Raw genomic sequence first — 23,262 nt, 5'->3', positions numbered from 1 at the left:
CCCATCAGACAGTTGTCACATGTTGTATTACAGTAATCTCCTGTCCAGCCTGTCTCACACCCGGTGATACACTGTTTTGTTTGCTTGTTACAGGTTTGATGTTTGCAGTTGAGCGGACATGATTCGGTACAGTGTGAACCGGTCAAGCCTGGTTGACATGCTTCAGAACACGCACCTTTGTCTCGATCACAGTAGACATTCCCGCCTATCGCACTGTTGGCGCATTGAAGTGGACATGTTTGGTCGCAGTCTCGTCCGTACATCCCTGGTTGGCATCTGAAACACTGGCCAGTTTGTCTGTTACAGCCGTCTGTATGGCAGCGTCCATGACATGTAGCTGCATGTTGAGCCGTAACACCCGGGCTGATACATGACTGACATCGTAGACCACCGTTACCATGGAGACAGCCATCGGTAGAACATGAACGTTGACCTGTATGCACAAAACATTGTTTTGTTTAGGCAATACCAACACTGCCTATGTTAGCTTCTTTAAAAAGTCAACCTTGATATAATTTGATGTAGATATCGCTAAATCTTCAAAATGAGGAAGAAATATGATACCAAAGTGATCATTACTTCATTAGCATATATCTAGACACTCACATGTACATATTCATATGAGATTAGAGCGTTCCGTCTACAAGAAATAATCTGTAACATACATGTGCCCCGCGTACGAATTACAGTTCACCATGTACAACATACGTTCCCCTTGAACTCGATTGGATCAAATCACACATACCTTCCACTTTCAATGTAACCGTTGCCAGGGTTGTCACAGTCACCAAAGTTGCCCACTCAATTCGATTCATATTGTTAAGAATCTGTAAATGTATAGTGGTAGAAATAACATTTGAATGAAATGAAAGTAAATTTCATAACATCATGTTTACTTCCAGTCAGAAAAAGTCTAAACTTAATATCGAAACTTATGCACGCACAGAAGATGAATGGTACACGATTTGCAATTCTATTTCGTGAAGGATGTAAGTTCGTTGTTCAAAGAGACGGCAAAGGGCTGCACATTCCCTAATTCTTGTACGTATATAATTCTATATATACATTGTACGTTGTTTTGTTAAAATCAACTCATTGGTTTCTCTGAAGATTGAAAGTGTACTATATGATATTTCAATGGGTTGATGGTAGACCAAAATGTTGTGTTTTATGCAAAATGTCCAGTTAATGATTTTTACAAAACTGTAGTATTTGCACTCTTTCTGACTGACCACAAAGCGCATTAAACGTAAAAGCACCCATCTTTTCAGGTCCGCCATTAATGATCATTCAGCACAGACATTCGCTCTCAAGATTGTTTTCGTGTTCAGTTGTCAGTACATTGATATACTTACTTACCTTATATTTGGTCATATCATTTCTCATGCACACCTACTGGCTTGTATTCAGTAATCTATGTACATACCTGAATACTGATCGGAGACGCTCTAGACGGCTGTGCTACATACACCCAGGCATGTCGTTGTGATATGAACACGCAACATACCTGTATGTATCTGCACGCTCGTATTGCGTAACATCCAAATGCCTCCTTTTGGTTTTTCCAGTCCCCAGTACGCTTGGCTAATTTCCAAGTGTCGTGACGTGAGTATCTGGTGACCTGTGAGTGAGGCTTCACAGTGAGACACACTGATAACACCTGCTTGATATCCTTGATTTGTATACATGTATATATATAAGTACAAAATGCTTTCTCTGTAAATATCTCTTAAGTTATATCTGATGTTTTATACCTGCATACTATATAGAGTATTAGTATCTCTGATTATTACAATTGCAGTGCATGTCGTAGCATTGTGACGTCATCAAGTTCATGACGTCATAGGATTGTCAGGGCATTATACAAAATCTACTGTCAAAACGATATCTCCTAGGAGATACGTATGATCTCACACAAGCAATATCTCCTGTGGAACACAGTTTTGGATGATAAAATGTTTTATTGTGGGGTAAGTTATAACTACATGTCAGAGTTTATCAGAAATACAATCAACGTTGACGTTGCATCAAGTGAATAGAAAGTTAAAAGGGACTTTAGCAAAAATTGAGAAAATGATGAAAATGTTTTTTGGGCCATGTGTGTTCACCAAAAAGTGTTTTCGGAATTGGAGTGATATCCTAAAACAATGTGTTTAATACAAAGGTGTGTGCCACGAAGCAGTGACCCAAAATACTCTCTTACAAGCAATGTTGTGTTTAATTGGGTGGGAAGTTATAACTACATGTGAGATTATCAGAAATACAATATAACGCCGGTTTAGCATTGTTTCAGTTGTATGGTGACGAGTGAGGTCACTGGGGGGAGAGACCCATGTAGAGTAATGTAGGTCGACGACGTCTACCGTTTGTCAGATACCTACAAGCACAGGCTTAGTGATGACAAACATGCAAACACAATCAAGGCGAACCTGGATTCTGGTACGTCAAAGGGAGGTAACAACTCTGCACAGCGAACAGCTGCACCTAAGATAACTGGGCCACCCGTCCCACCCAGGCTGTCAGTGTGTATTTCCCGTATTACATATCCTTCTACAGATAAACTATATTCATGCTTCAATCTTGACAACGTGCCAATGTTCTTTCTTAAAGACACTAATCTGTGATATCTAACCCTACTTCAAATTGCAATGGGGAGACCCAGCCTGATCCTATATATTACCTCTCCTAAAACGCTCGTCAATAACTTCTGCAAGCTGTAAAAGAAAAAGTAGGTTATTTATTTGCATACATGTTTCAAACTTTGGCTACGTGCCAGACTTAAAGGCACGCCTTTCTAAGAAATCAGTCATGTCATGTTAACTTGAAACGCAATGCACAATGCACTTTGTCACAGTCGATATCTTAGTGTATAGGATATAGGATTAAAGCACGTAATGCACATGTATTGCTCGTCCAACAACCCGTGCTGAACCAGATAGGGTAAACCCCCCAGTATGTATCGCGATAACCGCTTAGTTCAATGGTATGTCACCGTACTACAAATCTCTCTACTAAATCAAATCTTACATTATGTAAATAAAATCATAAAAAGTATAGAAACTCAAGCAAATTTAATACCCGACACTCACTAAACCGAATCCCATAATGGACACTGCGTGTGCAATCTGGTGTAACAATCTGGGGTACCAATCTGGGATACCAATCTGGGTACATCTGGGACATTCCTGGTCGTCGTTTGCAGGCAAGGGTCCCACCTGTACAAAATGTGGGTAAATTGAAGGCAGTATTGCATGAGGAGTGGTGGTAACTGCCTCAGGAACGTATCTGCATGTTCACTGGTGCCATGAGGAGTGGTGGTAATTGCCTCAGGAACGTCCCGCATGTTCACTGGTGGCATGAGGAGTGGTGGTAATTGCCTCAGGAACGTATCTGCATGTTCACTGGTGACATGAGGAGTGGTGGTAATTGCCTCAGGGATCGTATCTGCATGTTCACTGGTGGCATGAGGAGTGTGGTAATTGCCCCAGGAACGTATCTGCATGTTCACTGGTGGCATGAGGAGTGGTGGTAATAGCCCCAGGAACGTATCTGCATGTTCACTGGTGACATGAGGAGTTGGTGGTAATTGCCCCAGGAACGTATCTGCATGTTCACTGGTGACATGAGGGAGTGGTGATAATTGCCCCAGGAACGTATCTGCATGTTCACTGGTGGCATGAGTGGTGGTAGTTGCCCCAGGAACGTATCTGCATGTTCACTGGTGACATGAGGAGTGGTGGTTATTGCCTCAGGAACGTATCTGCATGTTCACTGGTGGCATGAGGAGTGAGTGGTTATTGCCTCAGGAACGTATCTGCATGTTCACTGGTGCCATGAGGAGTGGTGGTAATTGCCTCAGGAACGTATCTGCATGTTCACTGGTGGCATGAGGAGTGGTGGTAATTGCCTCAGGAACGTATCTGCATGTTCACTGGTGGCATGAGGAGTGGTGGTAATTGCCTCAGGAACGTATCTGCATGTTCACTGGTGGCATGAGGAGTGGTGGTAATTGCCCCAGGAACGTATCTGCATGTTCACTGGTGGCATGAGGAGTGGTGGTAATTGCCTCAGGAACGTATCTGCATGTTCACTGGTGCCATGAGGAGTGGTGGTAATTGCCTCAGGAACGTATCTGCATGTTCACTGGTGGCATGAGGAGTGGTGGTAATTGCCTCAGGAACGTATCTGCATGTTCACTGGTGGCATGAGGAGTGGTGGTAATTGCCTCAGGAACGTATCGGCATGTTCACTGGTCCCATGGGGAGTGGTGGTAATTGCCCCAGGAACGTATCTGCATGTTCACTGGTGGCATGAGGAGTGGTGGTAATTGCCTCAGGAACGTATCTGCATGTTCACTGGTGGCATGAGGAAAAGGATCCTGTCTTCCAGACACGTGGCGGATCCATGAGACGCCTGTCTTCCAGACACGTGGCGGATCCATGAGACGCTGATGCCAAACACCTTGGTAGATTTCAAGGAGCCTGTACAGAAAACGGGACCCGGCACTATCTCAGGACAATACTTATCTAATGAACTGCTTGTCCACAAAATCAACAGTATTGGCACGTACAAAGCATACACATTAACATCTTGCCTTCATTTCGTTGTGTTTCTGTAGTTAGCTATTCAGTCTTCCTTCAGATAGTCAGGCATTACTGCCCTTGTAGAAGTATGAAATATCTCACACCTTTCTGTTCATATCACTCTTTTAAAACAAGGGGATGCTTAATAAGGTTCCACGTGCATATATAGGCAGTGTTTGCAACACTTTAATTTGCCTGCAGGCTTCAAAATCTACAGGCCCTGAATGAAATCTGCAGGCCCATTTGTTAAAGTCAAACCAATAAAGACAAAATAGACTACACTGTACGCAGTTTTACATTGTTTAATTCTGTCATTATATGGAATGACATCAAATTCCTGTTTAAAAAAATATATTGACAGATAATTTACTGAAGGCCACAAGGGCCTGCACATATTTAAAACTGCCGGTCCGATACAATAACAACTGGTGCTGGGACTCCGGGCCGGCGATTATTTCGAACGCTGTGCATACGCGATACTATCGTCTTCATGTATGATATTATAATCGTGCGTAGTGCTACTCAGACGACTAAACTGGAACATTTTTCTCGATTAGTCTCAACTATCACGGTATCAGTTTACCCACAGTTGAAACGGACCGTTGGAACAATCAACCAACGAGGTGATCCGAATGCGAGACCACACCTGTATCACACGCTAATGGGGCTCTGTTGAAACATGTTGAGCCAACAGACAGGTAACACACATTTCTGAAGGTGGTGTGGTAGCCTAATCTTTGGGCCTAGTCTCTACAAATCCAAGTATCATATTATTGAAAATCCATCGAAATTTTGTGGCTGACTGTTATGTACCCAGGTTTTGATTGGTACCCAGGTACCCAGGCAAACAAGAGGTTTTGGCGGAAGACTTCACTGGGCCAGATTCTACAAATGGCTGGAAAATATTATTGAAAATCCATCGAAAATACCAGAAATGTAGGTTACTTAAATAAGGTTTTGATTGTACGTCTTCAGGCTGTGTTAAACTTAAGATGGTTTGTATCCCATGAAGATCGACTCAGTGGTCTCTGTTATGGACCCTGCATACACTTGGTAAAAAAATTATATTAAAATTTACATTGTCTCTGATATAATTAAACAATAACTCATATTCTATTGTCATCAATTCTCCCAGTGCGTACGTACTGGTATTTCACCCTTGTAATATTTGTATGTAACCCTTATATAACACTATATAACTACTTATAGGGACAGAGATGTAACAAATGTAAGTCAAGACTCACTGGTGTAATGACGCCTCATCCACTTAGTCATATAATTTTGTATTATTACACCGTTTTCTCACCTGCCGATGTAATATGACCTTAACTACGAAACGACCTTTGAGAAATTTGTGACCCACAATCCAACTTTTCAACTCTGAATTTTGACCCTCGACGGCGTGGTGTTATTTGGTTCAGTGTCAAGAAAGTAGAGGTCATGGCCAGTATCAGGAAGGTTGCAGTGGTAAGCTCCGATAACTTTTAATACTTTAGCAAGTATCATGGATTGTTGACAGTTTCCACTCATAGAAATCAAGACCTTGTGTCACATAAATCAAGAGTATTTTGTCATTATTAGCCATGGGTGGGGTTAAGAAGCTCCGCGCAGCGATGCCGCGTCCACTGCGCTATCCATTTAGAGTAGCACGCGTCGAAGTGGAGCTGACAATAACCCGCATCTGGCATTGATCGAGATGGAAAACTTGCGTTCAAACACCCCAAAACCCAAACATGTCAGGTCATAAGAACTTCTCTAGGTCGTGTGAAGCCTCATGTTCTGAAAAAAGTCGTTTCTGCCACTTATGTTTGTTGACAGGGTTAGATTTGAGGTCGGATTATAACCTTGAGTTCGGATTATAAAGGGCCACTGATCCGGAACAATTGTCCGGGACAAGTTGTTTTTTTTCTAGTGGGTCCCCACTTATGATATCCCAGATATTTGGTGTATCCTGTCATGGATCAACAAAGATGAAATTCAGTTTCGTCTTGGAATTAATTTGAAAATAAAGTTATCGTTACGAACCCCAAATATTTCAGGTATTTTACAAACTGGAAGCTAAATATATTTCCGTCTAGTTTTTTATTATTTATAATTCTAACAAATACAAACGAATTTAAAGTTTAATTTCATGTCCCAGTGAATGAGAGTACTACGATTGAAAGTGGAGTGATTCTGTTGAATACTACAACAAATGAAACAAAACAAAATGCAGACATTCAAATAAAGATTTATTGTATAAATAATATCCTCACTAGCTATTCTCAAAATGCTCGTAGCCATACAAACTTCTTAATCCCATATGATCAAAGTTAAGAATTCTTAGGGCTACGAATGTTTCGAGAATTGCTAGCCAGGTGGCTACTTTAAATTGTTAGTTTTCTGTCTGCATTAGTAGACCTACATACCTACATACAAACACTAACTTTGACAAATCTGGAGTGCAAGATGACAGTCATCAATCAACATATTATCAGTTAAACCTTAATTGATCCATGTGTTTTTTTAACTCATGAAATGAGTCCTTTTTCTTCCAAGTGCCTATTACATAGCACGCATTATACTTGCCACATAAGACCTGAATTTATAAGGCTGATCTCAAGTAACTGCCCAAGACACGAGAAATGTCAGATGGAACCTTTGTCAGTTAATCTGAGTTACCACTGATTATGCTGGTTATGAATTCATTAACTTAGTGAATGATGACAAATGAGCAGGTGTAGGTTTATGCCACCAAGCATGGATGAGGACAAGGTAGTATTATGGTTGTACTCAGGGGTGGAAATAACTTTAAACTTGCCAGTGTACTCCGGTACAGTGGCACATGTAAAATCACTTGCCCTGAGAATTTTTCCACTATACCGTCCGTTTTCTTGTTGAGTTTTTTAAAATAAACAACATAATTAACATTGGAAAGTCAACTGGACACCGGTACAGTGTGATATACAAATTTGCTCTGACCGACAGAAAAAACACTGGACTCGGACGTCGGGCAATGGGTTATTTCCACCCCTGGTATTGTATGTTATTTAGTTGCTAAAGGGTCGCCACTGTTTTAAGCATACCGACGGAACTTCATAGTAGCATATTTAATGCATGCAAGCATTTGCTGTGTACTACAGTAAAAAATTGTAGGAACATATTCATGTAGGTGTTTTTTTTTCAAATTATAGCAATGGCAAAATGGGATTGAATACATTTACAGCTTCAAATATATCAGATTTGTGTTTTTAATATTACACGTCAATTGAGATGACATGATTAAATAACACGATTAAATATGAAGATACGAAACACTGAAATGTGATCAACATCAGATCAGTCAACACACCATCCATGCATCAGAAATCTGAAAATGCTTGTACTGCTGGGATAACACCAGGGTACAGGTGGACCTAGTGTAACCCAGGATACAGGTGGACCTAGTGTAACCCAGGATACAGGTGGACCAAGTGTAACCCAGGATACAGGTGGACCTAGTCAAACCCAGGATACAGGTGGACCTAGTCAAACCCAGGATACAGGTGGACCTAGTCAAACCCAGGATACAGGTGGACCTAGTCAAACCCAGGATACAGGTGGACCAAGTGTAACCCAGGATACAGGTGGACCTAGTGTAACCCAGGATACAGGTGGACCTAGTGTAACCCAGGATACAGGTGGACCAAGTGTAACCCAGGATACAGGTGGACCTAGTCAAACCCAGGATACAGGTGGACCTAGTCAAACCCCAGGATACAGGTGGACCAAGTGTAACCCAGGATGGGACCTAGTGTAACAAGCATACCGTGGACCAAGTGTAACCCAGGATACAGGTGGACCTAGTCAAACCCAGGATACAGGTGGACCTAGTCAAACCCAGGATACAGGTGGACCAAGTGTAACCCAGGATACAGGTGGACCTAGTGTGGCTCTGGGATACAGGTGGACCAAGTGTGGCCAGGATACAGGTGGACCCCCAGGATACAGGTGGACCTAGTGTAACCCAGGATACAGGTGGACCTAGTGTAACCCAGGATACAGGTGGACCAAGTGTAACCCAGGATACAGGTGGACCAAGTGTAACCCAGGATACAGGTGGGCCTAGTGTAACCCAGGATACAGGTGGACCAAGTCAAACCCAGGATACAGGTGGACCAAGTGTAACCCAGGATACAGGTGGACCTAGTGTAACCCAGGATACAGGTGGACCTAGTCAAACCCAGGATACAGGTGGACCTAGTCAAACCCAGGATACAGGTGGACCAAGTGTAACCCAGGATACAGGTGGACCAAGTGTAACCCAGGATACAGGTGGACCTAGTGTAACCCAGGATACAGGTGGACCAAGTGTAACCCAGGATACAGGTGGACCTAGTCAAACCCAGGATACAGGTGGACCTAGTCAAACCCAGGAGCACAGGTGGACCAAGTGTAACCCAGGATACAGGTGGACCTAGTGTAACCCAGGATACAGGTGGTGGACCAAGTGTAACTTGGGGATACAGGTGGACCAAGTGTAACCTAGATACAGGTGGACCTAGTGTAACCCAGGATACAGGTGGACCTAGTGTAACCCAGGATACAGGTGGACCAAGTGTAACCCAGGATACAGGTGGACCAAGTGTAACCCAGGATACAGGTGGGCCTAGTGTAACCCAGGATACAGGTGGACCAAGATCAAAAGCCAGGATACAGGTGGACCAAGTGCTAACCCAGGATGCAGGTGGACCTAGTGTGGCCCATAGGATACAGGTGGACCTAGTCAAAACCCAGGATACAGGTGGACCAAGTGTAACCCAGGATACAGGTGGACCAAGTGTAACCCAGGATACAGGTGGACCAAGTGTAACCCAGGATACAGGTGGACCTAGTGTAACCCAGGATACAGGTGGACCAAGTGTAACCCAGGATACAGGTGAACCCTAATCCAAACCCAGGATACAGTAGTGGACCTAGTCAAACCAAGGATACAGGTAGACCTAAACCCAGGATACAGGTGGACCAAGTGTAACCCAGGATACAGGTGGACCTAGTCAAATCCAGGATACAGGTGGACCTAAACCCAGGATACAGGTGGACCAAGTGTAACCCAGGATACAGGTGGACCTAGTCAAACCCAGGATACAGGTGGACTAAGTGTAACCCAGGATACAGGTGGACCTAAACCCAGGATACGGGGGGACCTAGTCTAACCCAGGATACAGGTGGACCTAGTCAAACCCAGGATACAGGTGGACCTAAACCCAGGATACAGGTTGACCAAGTGTAACCCAGGATACAGGTGGACCTAGTCAAACGAAGGATACAGGTGGACCTAAACCCAGGATACAGGTGGACCTAGTGTAACCCAGGGTAACCCAGGATACAGGAGGACCTAGTGTAACCCAGGGTACAGGTGGACCTAGTCTAACCCAAGGTACAGGTGGACCTAGTCTAACCCAGGGTACAGGTGGACCTAGTCAAACCCAGGGTAAAGGTGGACCTATTCTAACCCAGGGTACAGGTGAACCTAGTCTATCCCAGGGTACAGGTGGACCTCGTCAAACCCAGGATACAGGTGGACCTATTCTAACCCAAGGTACAGGTGGACCTAGTGAAACCAGGGTACCGGTGGACCTAGTCTAACCCAGGGTACAGGTGAACCTAGTCAAACCAGGGTTCAGTTGACCTATTCTAACTGGGTTACAATTGACTTTTTCGAACCTAAGACCTGAGGGTAGAGGTGGACCCAGTATAACATGGGGTACTGTGGACCTAGAATGAGGTAAGACGTGTTCTCTGTTCCAGGTGACAGGGTCCAACAAGGGCATTGGGTTTGCTGTTGTGAGAGGGCTGTGTAAAAGCTTTGATGGTGATGTCTTCCTGACAGGTAACTAGTCCAATGTATGTCATGTAGGGCTGGTTGTCGATATAACTTATAGAGATCGATAATCGTTAAGAAACTCAGTCCAGTGTTTTTTTCTGTCGGGCAAGCAAATTGGTATATCACGCTGTACCGGTGTCCAGTTGACTTTCCAACGTTAATTATGTTGTTTATTTAAAAAATGAACAGAAAAATCGGCCGGTATAGTGGAAAAATTCTCAGGGCAAGTGATTTTACATGTTCCACTGTACCGGCGTACACTAGCAATTTTAAGGTTATTTCCACCCCTGTTTGAGCAAACATGCCAGAAATGTGTGAAAAAAGTCGGCATATTTCAGATCACTGGTGAATGGTGACATTTATGCATTGGTAACCACCAAAAACAGTGTCCTGAACATAAGTTAGAAGCAGCGCATGAATAAAGACATAAATGTGTTTACTGTGTGTGTTAGTTACATCTTTGTTTCATCTCAGTAGTTATTGTACGATATTATTGATGACCATTTTATATTGACTTCTCATTAGCAATATATTTTATTAGCGAATATTTTAGCCAGCCCTCATTTCTAGTGGATTTCCATCATACCAGGCCCTGTTGTCTCCAAGAAGCCATCTTCTCTCATGGGTTCCTTATAAAGACACCAGTATCGTGGTGTGTAACCAGGATTGAAGGCTGGTGTTAAGATGTTTCATTATATTTCAAACATAGCAATGTGTTGGTGTGTGAGAGAAATATGTGGTGGTGTGTGGTCATGTGCATAGAGCTCAGGTCACAAATCAGTTGAAGTTAAGCAGCATTGGGTGTACAGGCCGTGGTGTAGAGAGTTCTTGAATGGGTGACCATGTTTGGCAGCTTGACTCCTGAGAGTTTCTAGGACTTCAAGTGTGCTTGAATGTCATACATAGATTCTGTTATTGAGGACAGTTGTCTAAGGTTGCACATTTTGAATCTCTCTATTTTTGCAAGAATCCCCAGAACATAGTTGGGAGTTCGGATCCAAATTAACTCTACTGATGAGCAAAGGTTAGTCAGCGCCATGCCGAGTTTCAAGGTTATATCCATCTTCATGTTGTTGTACCTTGCAGCTCGGGATGAAGGTCGTGGCCAGGCCGCCATTGCTGACCTAAACAAGGAAGGCCTCCAGCCCAAGTTCCATCAGCTGGACATCAATGACCGGTCAAGCATAGAGCGGCTGAAGTCCTTCCTACTGTCCACCTACGGGGGATTAGATGTTCTGGTCAACAATGCTGGAATTGCATACAGGGTAAAATAATATACTTCTGTGACAAGTCAATAAAATAAGCAGAGCGCTTTGATCTTTTGAAAATGGAATTGAGGAAGGTGCTGTAACCAAAGACTTGCAGAAAAAAGCTTTCCCCCCATTTGCAGAAGATATCTCATGCCCAGGTCACACCCTTTGGATTTTGCAAGTATGTGCTGGTGTTGCTGATGCACCTCCTCCACAAAAGGCAGCCTCTCCTTCTCAGTCCAATTTCACCTCCTCTTGACCAATCCAGAAATAAGATAGGTGCACCTTCCGTCTTGTTGACACAATTTGCAGATAATGAAGCATTTAAATTGGAAATGGAAGCTGCTTACCTTGTGTTGATTAAGTAAACTGAGATCATTCTCAGATGCTCAGTCAGAAAGTTGTTTTAGAGTTGTTTTTACACGCTTGGTTTGAGATTTGACCTGTTTGGGGAAACAGAGTGTAACAGTGACAGCATGTCGTAGGGCTAACTGGTTTAAAGTACAGCTAAAGTTACAGAATGATGATAATATGGTATGCCTTTTACTGGTTTTGAGAAATTGTACTGTTCATGTCTCGGGAGGACTGTAAATCTTTTCAGAGGATGACTGTAAATGTTTTCTATTCCAGAATGCTGACCCAGCACCGTTTGCTGAGCAAGCTGAATTTACCTGTAAAACCAACTTCTGGACAAGCACCTGGTCTGGTACATCAGACATCAGACTGTTATGCATGCATAGACAAGCACCTGGTCACATCAGACACTGGTAGATACATAGACAAGCACCTGGTCACATCAGACACTGTTAGATGCATAGACAAGCACCTGGTCACATCAGACACTGGTAGATACATAGACAAGCACCTGGTCACATCAGACACTGGTAGATACATAGACAAGCACCTGGTCACATCAGACACTGGTAGATGCATAGACAAGCACCTGGTCACATCAGACACTGGTAGATGCATTAGACAAGCACCTGGTCACATCAGACACTGGTGGATGCATTAGACAAGCACCTGGTGACATCAGACATTGTTACATGCAGTAGACAAGCACCTGGTCACATCAGACATTGTTACATGCAGTAGACAAGTACCTGGTCACATCAGACATTGGTGGATGCATTAGACAAGCACCTGGTCACATCAGACATTGTTACATGACAAGTACCTGGTCACATCAGACATTGCTTACATGCAGTACCTGGTGGTCACATCAGACATTGTTACATGCAGTAGACAAGCACCTGGTCACATCAGACATTGTTACATGCAGTAGACAAGCACCTGGTGACATCAGACACATGCAGTAGACAAGCACCTGGTCACATCAGACATTGTTACATGCAGTAGACAAGCACCTGGTCACATCAGACACTGGTGGATGCATTAGACAAGCACCTGGTCACATCAGACATTGTTACATGCATTAGACAAGCACCTGGTCACACCAGACATTGTTACATGCAGTAGACAAGCACCTGGTGACATCAGACATTGTTACATCAGACATTGCATTAGACATGCATTGTAGACAAGCACCTGGTGACATCAGACATTGTTACATGCAGTAGACAAGCACCTGGTCACATCAGACACTGGAGGATGCATTAGACAAGCACCTGGTCACATCAGACACTGTTACATGCAGTAGACAAGCACCTGGTCACATCAGACATTGTTACATGCAGTAGACAAGCACCTGGTCACATCAGACATTGGTGGATGCATTAGACAAGCACCTGGTCACATCAGACATTGTTGGATGCATTAGACAAGCACCTGGTCACATCAGACATTGTTACATGCAGTAGACAAGCACCTGGTCACATCAGACACTGTTACATGCAGTAGACAAGCACCTGGTCACATCAGACATTGTTACATGCATTAGACAAGCACCTGGTCACATCAGACATTGTTACATGCAGTAGACAAGCACCTGGTCACATCAGACATTGGTGGATGCATTAGACAAGCACCTGGTCACATCAGACACTGGTGGATGCATTAGACAAGCACCTGGTGACATCAGACATTGTTACATGCAGTAGACAAGCACCTGGTCACATCAGACATTGTTACATGCAGTAGACAAGCACCTGGTCACATCAGACATTGGTAGATGCATTAGACAAGCACCTGGTCACATCAGACATTGTTACATGCAGTAGACAAGCACCTGGTGACATCAGACATTGTTACATGCAGTAGACAAGCACCTGGTCACATCAGACATTGTTACATGCAGTAGACAAGCACCTGGTCACATCAGACACTGTTACATGCATTAGACAAGCACCTGGTCACATCAGACATTGTTACATGCATTAGACAAGCACCTGGTCACATCAGACACTGGAGGATGCATTAGACAAGCACCTGGTCACATCAGACATTGTTACATGCAGTAGACAAGCACCTGGTCACACCAGACATTGTTACATGCATTAGACAAGCACCTGGTCACACCAGACATTGTTACATGCATTAGACAAGCACCTGGTCACACCAGACACTGGTAGATGTATTAGACAAGCACCTGGTCACACCAGACACTGGTAGATGCAGTAGACAAGCACCTGGTCACACCAGACATTGTTACATGCAGTAGACAAGTACCTAGTCACATCAGGCACTGGTGGATGCATTAGACAAGTACCTAGTCACATCAGGCATTGTTACATGCAGTGCAGTAGACAAGTACCTGGTCACATCAGATACTGGTGGATGCATTAGACAGCACCTTGTCACACCAGACACTGGTAGATGCAGTAGACAAACACCTGGTGGAATCAAACACTAGTAGATACATAGACAAGTACCTGCTCACATATGACATCTGTTCTATCAGGGTGTATTCACAATGTTCTGAAGAATGTAAGTTTATTCAGTGTCATATTACTAGGTAGCCCAGCGGATAAGTGCAGTTTTTTCACTGAATTGTGCACTTTGTGTTACAAGCATGAAATTTGGCATGATTGTAGCTTATACCCTTCTTATTAAATAAAGATCGAGAGGCCTCGCAGATTTTTTATATTTTTCATAATGTTTGGGGAAAAAGTTATTTTATTGATGTGTATACTTATTTTACGGGTAGTCATGATATATATTCACTTCCGTAGACCTAACAATTAAAGATAAAAATGCATGTATAGATGGAAAATGATCAGCTATAAATTTCCTACAATTTGATATATGACTTATGAGAATTGGAGAATTTTAAAAGAAGTTATGATGAAAATAGTAGAAAAAATGATTTTTTTCACTTTTCCCCCCAAAATTATGAACAATATAAAAAATCGGCGAGGCCTCTCGATCTTTATTTAATAAGAAGGGTATAAGCTACAATCATGCCAAATTTCATGCTTGTAACACAAAGTGCACAATTTGATCACTTATCTGCTGGGCTAGTAGCATGAGTACAATATCCACCAGGCCTGAACATGGGAACTTTAGTCCACTAGTCAGTGAGGTATGAAACACTTAAAGGGTTTGTTATTTTGTGTCAACACCTTTACCAGTAGCCTAGGAAACCTGCAAGGATGGATACTGAGTATGGGGATGAGCAAGGAGAGTATGAACCATCTGGGGATCCGGGGCTACAATATACCTGGTAGTAGTGGTCAACAAAGGTCATTAAATGGTGGTTAGGTCACTTGGTTAAATACATCATACTCCAGTGTTGGTAAGGATTTGATCAGTGTTTGTTTGATCCTGACTCATGATCAAACAGCTGCAGTATTGCTGAAGGAAATTATATTCAATACATAACCTAATCCTGCCATTACTCTGGACAAGGCTGCAGGTCCAAGAGAGGTGAAACTTGGTTCTTTTCCATATGTTTACTTTACTCCTGTAATCCTGGAGGGGCATATACCTACCGTGAAACATGCTGATTATGTTTGGCAGGGTTGTTTCTGTGTCCAGCGTGCTAGCTCACACAGCTATCGATCAGTGTTCCCCTGCCGTTCAAGGTCGCTTCAAGGACCCTACCCTCACAATGGAAGGACTGGAGAAGATCATGCAAGAGTTTGTAGAGTAAGTCAGCTATGTATGTACTCAACAGTGAATCAATGGCAACAGTGGCTCTGAATATTTTCATGTTGATTATATTGTTTGTCATCGTATAGCTGGAATATTGTGGAGTGAAGCTTTAAACAACACAAATAAATAAACAATGACAACAGTAGCTCGTAATTTCTTATTGAATATATTGTATTCTTTCAGTACATAACCGAAAATGATTTTTTTGAAGACTTGATATGTGCAGCAGTTTCTGACCATAAAATCGAGCTGAAACTGTTTTCAAATATTTTTGGTTTTAGAAAGCAATATGACTAGTATGGGAGTGTTATATATGTCATAGTCATTTTAGACTTTCTGCTCTTTAAGCTGTGAATAACAATGTTTTGAAGTGACTAAGAGGATTAGAGTTTGAGGCCAACTTCCTAGAATAGAAAATAAATAAATTCTTATGAAATATCACAACCATAAACAAACTTGGTGTGAAGTCAATGACATTATGACATCAGTGTGTTATATGATAAACATGGATGATGTGGTTGTTCATTGGCAAGCCAAGTACTGGAATAAACTGACATGTTAGTCCATGTGTATGTTCCCTGTATGGCGTTACCGATATTGTGTCAGGAATAAGTTTGGTTTACAGCACTTTCAATGATGTATTGTACATTGTCAGTGCTGCGAAGGCAGGTAGACATCTTGAAGAGGGGTTTCCAAAGTCAGCGTATGGTACCTCCAAGATCGGGAAGAACTTCATGACTGTCATTCAGGATAGAGACATCAGGAAGGACCCGAGAGAGGACATTGTCATCAACTCAGTAAGTGAATTAGCAATCTCAGTATAATCAGATATATTACCTAGATGCAATACCCTCCATACATGAATGTCAGTGACAATCGATATTTTGGCCAATCTTACAGAAATCAGTGATCATTGTACTTTGTAGGCTCTCATTCACAGTATTGACAAAGGTGAGCTCTCTACCTCCTATAGAATATTACGATGATGACGACGATGATGATAATGATGATGATGATGATGATGATGATGATGTCTTTTGTCCCCTTCCCAGTGCTGTCCTGGCCATGTGCAAACAGATATGTCGAGTCATACAGGCCCAAGGAATATTGATGAAGGTGAGTTATGCAGACTTGTTGCGAGAATAAAACAATGTACAAAATACATGGCTCATCTTCCTGTGTTGATCCACACATGAATTTATACAAGGATACCATGGGCTTGTTGCCTCAGTGCTTGTGGCCCGTTCCACAAGGTGACGTAGCACTAGGATGATCGTAATGTCCATACTTTAACATAGACCTATGACTGTCGCAGCACTAGGATGATCGTAATGCCCATACTTTAACATAGATTTATGACTGTCATAGCACTACGATGATCATAATGCCCATACTTAAACATAGAAGTTATGACTGTCATAGCACTACGATGATCATAATGCCCATACTTTTACATAGATTTATGACTGTTGTAGCACTAGGATGATCATAATGCCCATACTTTAACATAGATTTATGACTGTTGTAGCACTACGATGATCATAATGCCCATACTTTAACATAGACTTATGACTGTTGTAGCACTAGGATGATCGTAATGCCCATACTTTAACATAGATTTATGACTGTTGTAGCACTACGATGATCGTAATGCCCATACTTTAACATAGATTTATGACTGTTGTTGCAGCAGTAGGATGATCATAATGCCCATACTTTAACATAGACCTATGACTGTTGTAGCACTAGCGATGATCGTAATGCCCATACTTTAACATAGATTTATGACTGTTGTAGCACTAGGATGATCGTAATGCCCATACTTTAACATAGACTTATGACTGTTGTAGCACTAGGATGATCGTAATGCCCATACTTTAACATTGACCTATGACTGTTGTAGCACTACGATGATCGTAATGCCCATGCTTTAACATAGATTTATGACTGTCGTAGCACTACGATGATTGTAATGCCCATACTTTAACATAGACTTATGACTGTCGTAGCACTACGATGATCATAATGCCCATACTTTAACATAGACTTATGACTGTTGTAGCACTAGGATGATCATAATGCCCATACTTTAACATAGACTTATGACTGTTGTAGCACTAGGATGATCGTAATGCCCATACTTTAACATAGACTTATGACTGTTGTAGCACTACGATGATCATAATGCCCATACTTTAACATAGACTTATAACTGTTGGAGCACTACGATGATTGTAATGCTCATGCTTTAACATAGATTTATGACTGTTGTAGCACTACGATGATTGTAATGCCCATACTTTAACATAGACTTATGACTGTCGCAGCACTACGATGATCATAATGCCCATACTTTTACATAGATTTATGACTGTCATAGCACTACGATGATCATAATGCCCATACTTTAACATAGAGTTATGACTGTCGTAGCACTACGATGATCATAATGCCCATACTTTAACATAGACTTATGACTGTTGTAGCACTACGATGATCGTAATGCTCATACTTTAACATAGATTTATGACTGTCGTAGCACTAGGATGATCGTAATGCCCATACTTTAACATAGATTTATGACTGTCGATCAGCACTAGGATGATCGTAATGCCCATACTTTAACATAGACTTATGACTGTCGTAGCACTATGATGATCGTAATGCCCATACTTTAACATAGACTTATGACTGTTGTAGCACTACGATGATCGTAATGCCCATACTTTAACATAGACTTATGACTGTTGTAGCACTACGATGATCGTAATGCCCATACTTTAACATAGATTTATGACTGTTGTAGCACTAGGATGATCGTAATGCCCATACTTTAACATAGATTTATGACTGTTGTAGCACTAGGATGATCGTAATGCCCATACTTTAACATAGACCTATGACTGTCGTAGCACTACGATGATCGTAATGCCCATACTTTAACATAGACTTATGACTGTTGTAGCACTATGATGATCATAATGCCCATACTTTAACATAGATTTATGACTGTCATAGCACTAGGATGATCGTAATGCCCATACTTTAACATAGATTTATGACTGTCATAGCACTACGATGATCGTAATGCCCATACTTTAACATAGAGTTATGACTGTTGTAGCACTACGATGATCATAATGCCCATACTTTAACATAGATTTATGACTGTCGTAGCACTACGATGATTGTAATGTCCATACTTTAACATATACTTATGACTGTCGTAGCACTACGATGATAATGCCCATACTTTAACATAGATTTATGACTGTCGTAGCACTACGGTGATCATTGCAATGCCCATACTTTAACATAGATTTATGACTTTCAAAGTCCTACAATGGCTTTGTGGAAAGGAGCCCACATGTAGAATACATCATGGTCCTTCAGTGCTTGTTTCCTCATCTATACCTGAGTTACCCAGTGTTTGTCTATTTTTGTGCACCTGGATGATACCCACATGATCAGTTGCAAATGTTGCTGATGTTGTGAATCACTGCTTTATGTAGATTGACAATAAACTTTGATTGACATGACTGTAATAAAATATAGTTGTCTGTTGCATTATGATGTAAGGATTCATATCCCAGACATATTTGTTCCAGGTGCTGACACCATGGTGTATCTGGCACTCTTGCCCCCAAACACCACATCCCCTAAAGGCAACTTCGTTGCAGACAGATCCATTCTGCAGTGGGGATAATTAAAGAATTTTACATGGAGAACATGTGCAGGTCTCAGTCAGTGAACCGTTGGAAAGTCTTGTAGATTTGTCTTAATTCTTATAATCCTCTAATTTTGCGTAAATTATTCACATTTGAGGAGTAGTTGGTTGTATTATTAGTTTACTTATGCAGTAAGTTCCTTATTGTCTTAGTTATGCTCATATATCCAGTGTAGCTGTTCTTGATCGTGTTTTGAAACCACCTCTGGATCAATGGGCTGCCAACAAGCCTCCAGTGAGGAAGTGTCGTCTCCACCTCTTTTTGATTATTGTGATTGACTGACTGATTGATTGTTGTTAAGCGCTGTGATATTCCAGCTATATGGCGACTGTCTGTAAATAATCGAGTCTGGACCTGACAATCCAGTGGTCAACAGCATGAGTATCGTACTACACAATTGGGATACGATGACATGTGTCAACCAAGTCAGCAAGCCTGACCACCCAATCCTGTTAGTCGCCTCTTATGACAAGCATAGGTTACTGAAGATCAATTCTAACCCTGATCTTCACAGGTCATGACTCTTTGGAACTATACTGTGATGGAAGGTGTCTCTTGGATAGTACTTTAACAGAATGGAGTTATAATGTAATCAGTGATGTGTCTTAACCTCCATTACAAACATTGCAAATCTGATACATCTGAAGTCTCCTCTCCCCAACCCGATTCTTTAGGAGACAAACTAAAGTGCATAATTTCATCAGTGTATGATTAATTCTTTGTTATATTTTTCTTGGAATGGATAATATTGAAATAAGTTCCATGTGTCTTACAATTATTTCTGGAGAGATATTGAAAACTAGTAGGCATACATTTACAAACTTAGTACACACATCCATCAAAAACTGTAGTCATGCCTTTTGCTGTTATAATGGTTTCTGACCTTTCGTTTCCAGGAATAATTGGCAGCATTTCCAAGGCAACATGTTTGACTTGATTTCGAATAAGGGCAAGGCTCTTAATCGTTTAACATGTCTGTGAACCTGTATCCACATCCGGAAAGTGCTTTATTATTTTGTTTTGATTTTACATGTAAAAACATGGTAATTACAAGTTGGAGAATGAGGATTTCATTTTGTTGACTATAACTAATAAACCGTTCAAAGTTGCTTGATGACATGTTGTATCACTGTGATGTTTCCTGGTTAGAATTAGACCCAACAAGCTATTCTGGTTTTGACTGATGACTGATGGGTCAGACTTGGTGCACCACAATAAAACATAATACATCTTCTCAGGACTCGGTTAAATTTTGTTGATTTTTTATGTTTTATTGTTATAATATTTATAATATTAAAGATATGATACTGTTAGTAATGTTCTTTTCAATGACAAGCCTGTCTGATAAAAGTTTTTATCTGTAATTCACATTGCTTGAAAGCATAGAAAGTATTTAGAATTGCTCAAGGGGTATTATTATCGTGTGTTGACAGGTGTGTTGATGTGTGTGTTGACCTGGACAAAATAATATGTCAGGAATGGCAAAGATGATGCACAAATACCTGTACTTTTGGAATGAACTTTTGATGCTTGGTGTGGTTTTGACTTGTAGTGTAGAACCAGATGTTGAGATGAAAGGCTGTTCACATACTGGACTGTTGGTCCTTGGCTATCCATATACTGTTGGTCCTTGGCTATTCATGTACTGTTTGTCCTTGGCTATCCATGTACTGTTGGTCCTTGGCTATCCTTGTACTGTTGGTCCTTGGCTATCCATGTACTGTTGGTCCTGGGCTATCCTTGTACTGTTGGTCCTTGGCTATCCTTGTACTGTTGGTCCTTGGCTATCCATGTACTGTTGGTCCTTGGCTATCCATGTACTGTTGGTCCTTTGGCTATCCTTGTACTGTTGGTCCTTGGCTATCCATGGACTGTTGGTCCTTGGCTATCCATGGACTGTTGGTCCTGGCTATCCATGGACTGTTGGTCCTGGCTATCCATGTACTGTTGGTCCTTGGCTATCCATGTACTGTTGGTCCTTGGCTATCCATGTACTATTGGTTTATTTGCATTTTATTGACAGTATTGCCTGAAAGTATTAGCTCTTGTATTCAGTGCCCAGTACCTCAGTGTTTCATTTTTAGTCAGGTTTCAGCCAGGACTCCTACCTCCACATATTTTGCTGCTGAGTTGGTCTTACCAACCATATGTAACAGATGGAAATGTTTGACATCAAGGAAACTTTACCTCCCTCGACAGCATAACAGGCTCAGATTTGAAGCTTGTGTCATACAAAATATTTCTATTTTTGCTGCAGCACAATGACTGCATACATTTTGCAGATTAAGAGTCAATGTTGAGATGTAATTCCTTGTTTCATGTTTGTCAGTTTGTCATCAATACAGAAAGCACTCATCAACCCAGACTGGAGGTCTGTTGGTGTTGGTTTGCATTCCAAACCGTTAGAGCCAGTTGAAGAAAGGAGCTGCGTTATACTTCTAAATACTCGGGATACTCTGTCAAACAGTGGGGCTCATCGTGCCAAAATATAGATTCTAAATGGTGCTACATTCTATACCTCACTCTTGAATGTATTATGTAAGTGATATGTTCCACAATAAATGTAATAAATTGAATAATATCATACCCTGACTGTTTCATATTTTCAAGAGACCGCCTCCGTGGTGTAGTGGTTAGAGCGTCCGTCAGGATAGCGTAAGGTCGCGGGTTCGATCCCCGGCCACGTCATACCAAAAGAGGTTAAATATGGTACTTTTGGTCCCTGTCTGGTACTTGGCATTAATGGGTACGTCAAGGACCGGTCGGCTTGGACTCAATATGATGTGTGTCTGAGTGGGGTATTCATGCTTCACTGCGACATGGTATCTCGTGATCAGTGAGCTAGCACTAAACAGATTGGGTCTGGGCTGAGTACAAGCATGTCACACTTACGCATGCAAGTCGTCATATGAGCGAAATATTCTTAAGTGCGACGTTAAACCCTATTTCACCTCACCCCACCTTCATATTTTCAAGGGATTGCCTCCGTGGTGTACTGGTTAGAGCGTCCGCCCGGAGAGCGGAAGGTCGCCGGGTTCGATCCCCGACCGCGTCATACCAAAAGACGTTAAAATATGGTACTTGTTGGTCCCTGCCTGGCGCTCGGCATTAATGGGTACAACAAGGACTGGTCGGCTCGGAGTCAGTATAATGTGTCTGAGTGGGGTATTCATAGCTTCACTGCGGCATGGTATCTCAGTGGGTTAGTGTGGCAGACTCAAATATATATATATGTACATAGGTTTTAGTTAGGAAGATGATATTAAGTATCAAGGTGGATGGCATTGTTTCCACTTAATGACTAAACAATAAGAACACCTGTAAGAATCTTAGTTATGTTTTATACTTTATTTTACTCTTAGTCCATAGCTCTGCATAGTAAGCCTTGTAACTCTTAGTCTAACCTCCACTAATTGTCACACTGCATGCTTTCAACACTCTTTGCTCCAGCTCCCAGTCATTTCTATTGTTTTACTAATAGGCCAAGCTGGCCACAGCTTAACTACAATGTTCAGATTTTAAACTCAGATGCCGTCTTGTACTTTTGAAGCAGACATATAGCCAGAGTCATTGGAATTTTATGACGATTTAAGATCTGTGAGTGTGATCATTCACAGAAGAATATCCATTATGATCAGCTTGGGTACAACCAGCCTGGCTGTTTAATAAATAGACCAGTAATAAACGTATCGGCCTCCCAACCCACAGCCGTTTGTATTCTGTAACGGACGCAAACAAGGCGCTGTTATATTAGCACTATAAAACCAGCTTAAGTCTGGGCTAGTACAAGCAGCCGCACATAC

At 41.8% G+C, this 23,262-nt stretch overlaps 1 protein-coding gene and 1 long non-coding RNA gene across 2 annotated transcripts; one reads left to right on the top strand and one right to left on the bottom strand.

Moving 5' to 3' along the window:
* Positions 1–367: 367 nt before the first annotated feature.
* Positions 368–1,881, bottom strand: LOC124261775. The gene is made up of 3 exons (XR_006894422.1): positions 1,427–1,881; positions 746–827; positions 368–433 (listed from the first exon to the last, which is right to left on the bottom strand). It is a non-coding gene; the product is annotated as an uncharacterized LOC124261775 (long non-coding RNA).
* Positions 1,882–5,942: 4,061 nt separating this feature from the next.
* LOC124261748 (carbonyl reductase [NADPH] 1-like) lies at positions 5,943–22,043 on the top strand. The gene is made up of 8 exons (XM_046696106.1): positions 5,943–6,050; positions 10,353–10,434; positions 11,515–11,693; positions 12,309–12,384; positions 15,587–15,725; positions 16,387–16,528; positions 16,784–16,847; positions 19,340–22,043. Exons 1-8 carry the CDS (start codon positions 6,024–6,026, stop codon positions 19,435–19,437), a joined length of 807 nt encoding a protein of 268 aa, XP_046552062.1. The 5' UTR covers positions 5,943–6,023; the 3' UTR covers positions 19,438–22,043.
* Positions 22,044–23,262: the final 1,219 nt, after the last annotated feature.

The sequence above is a fragment of the Haliotis rubra genome, unplaced genomic scaffold (assembly GCF_003918875.1).
Source record: "Haliotis rubra isolate DU_JTF1 unplaced genomic scaffold, ASM391887v1 Scf808, whole genome shotgun sequence".
In the NCBI taxonomy this organism is placed as follows: Eukaryota; Metazoa; Mollusca; class Gastropoda; order Lepetellida; family Haliotidae; genus Haliotis; species Haliotis rubra.
This window is presented reverse-complemented; position numbering and strand designations above follow the sequence as displayed.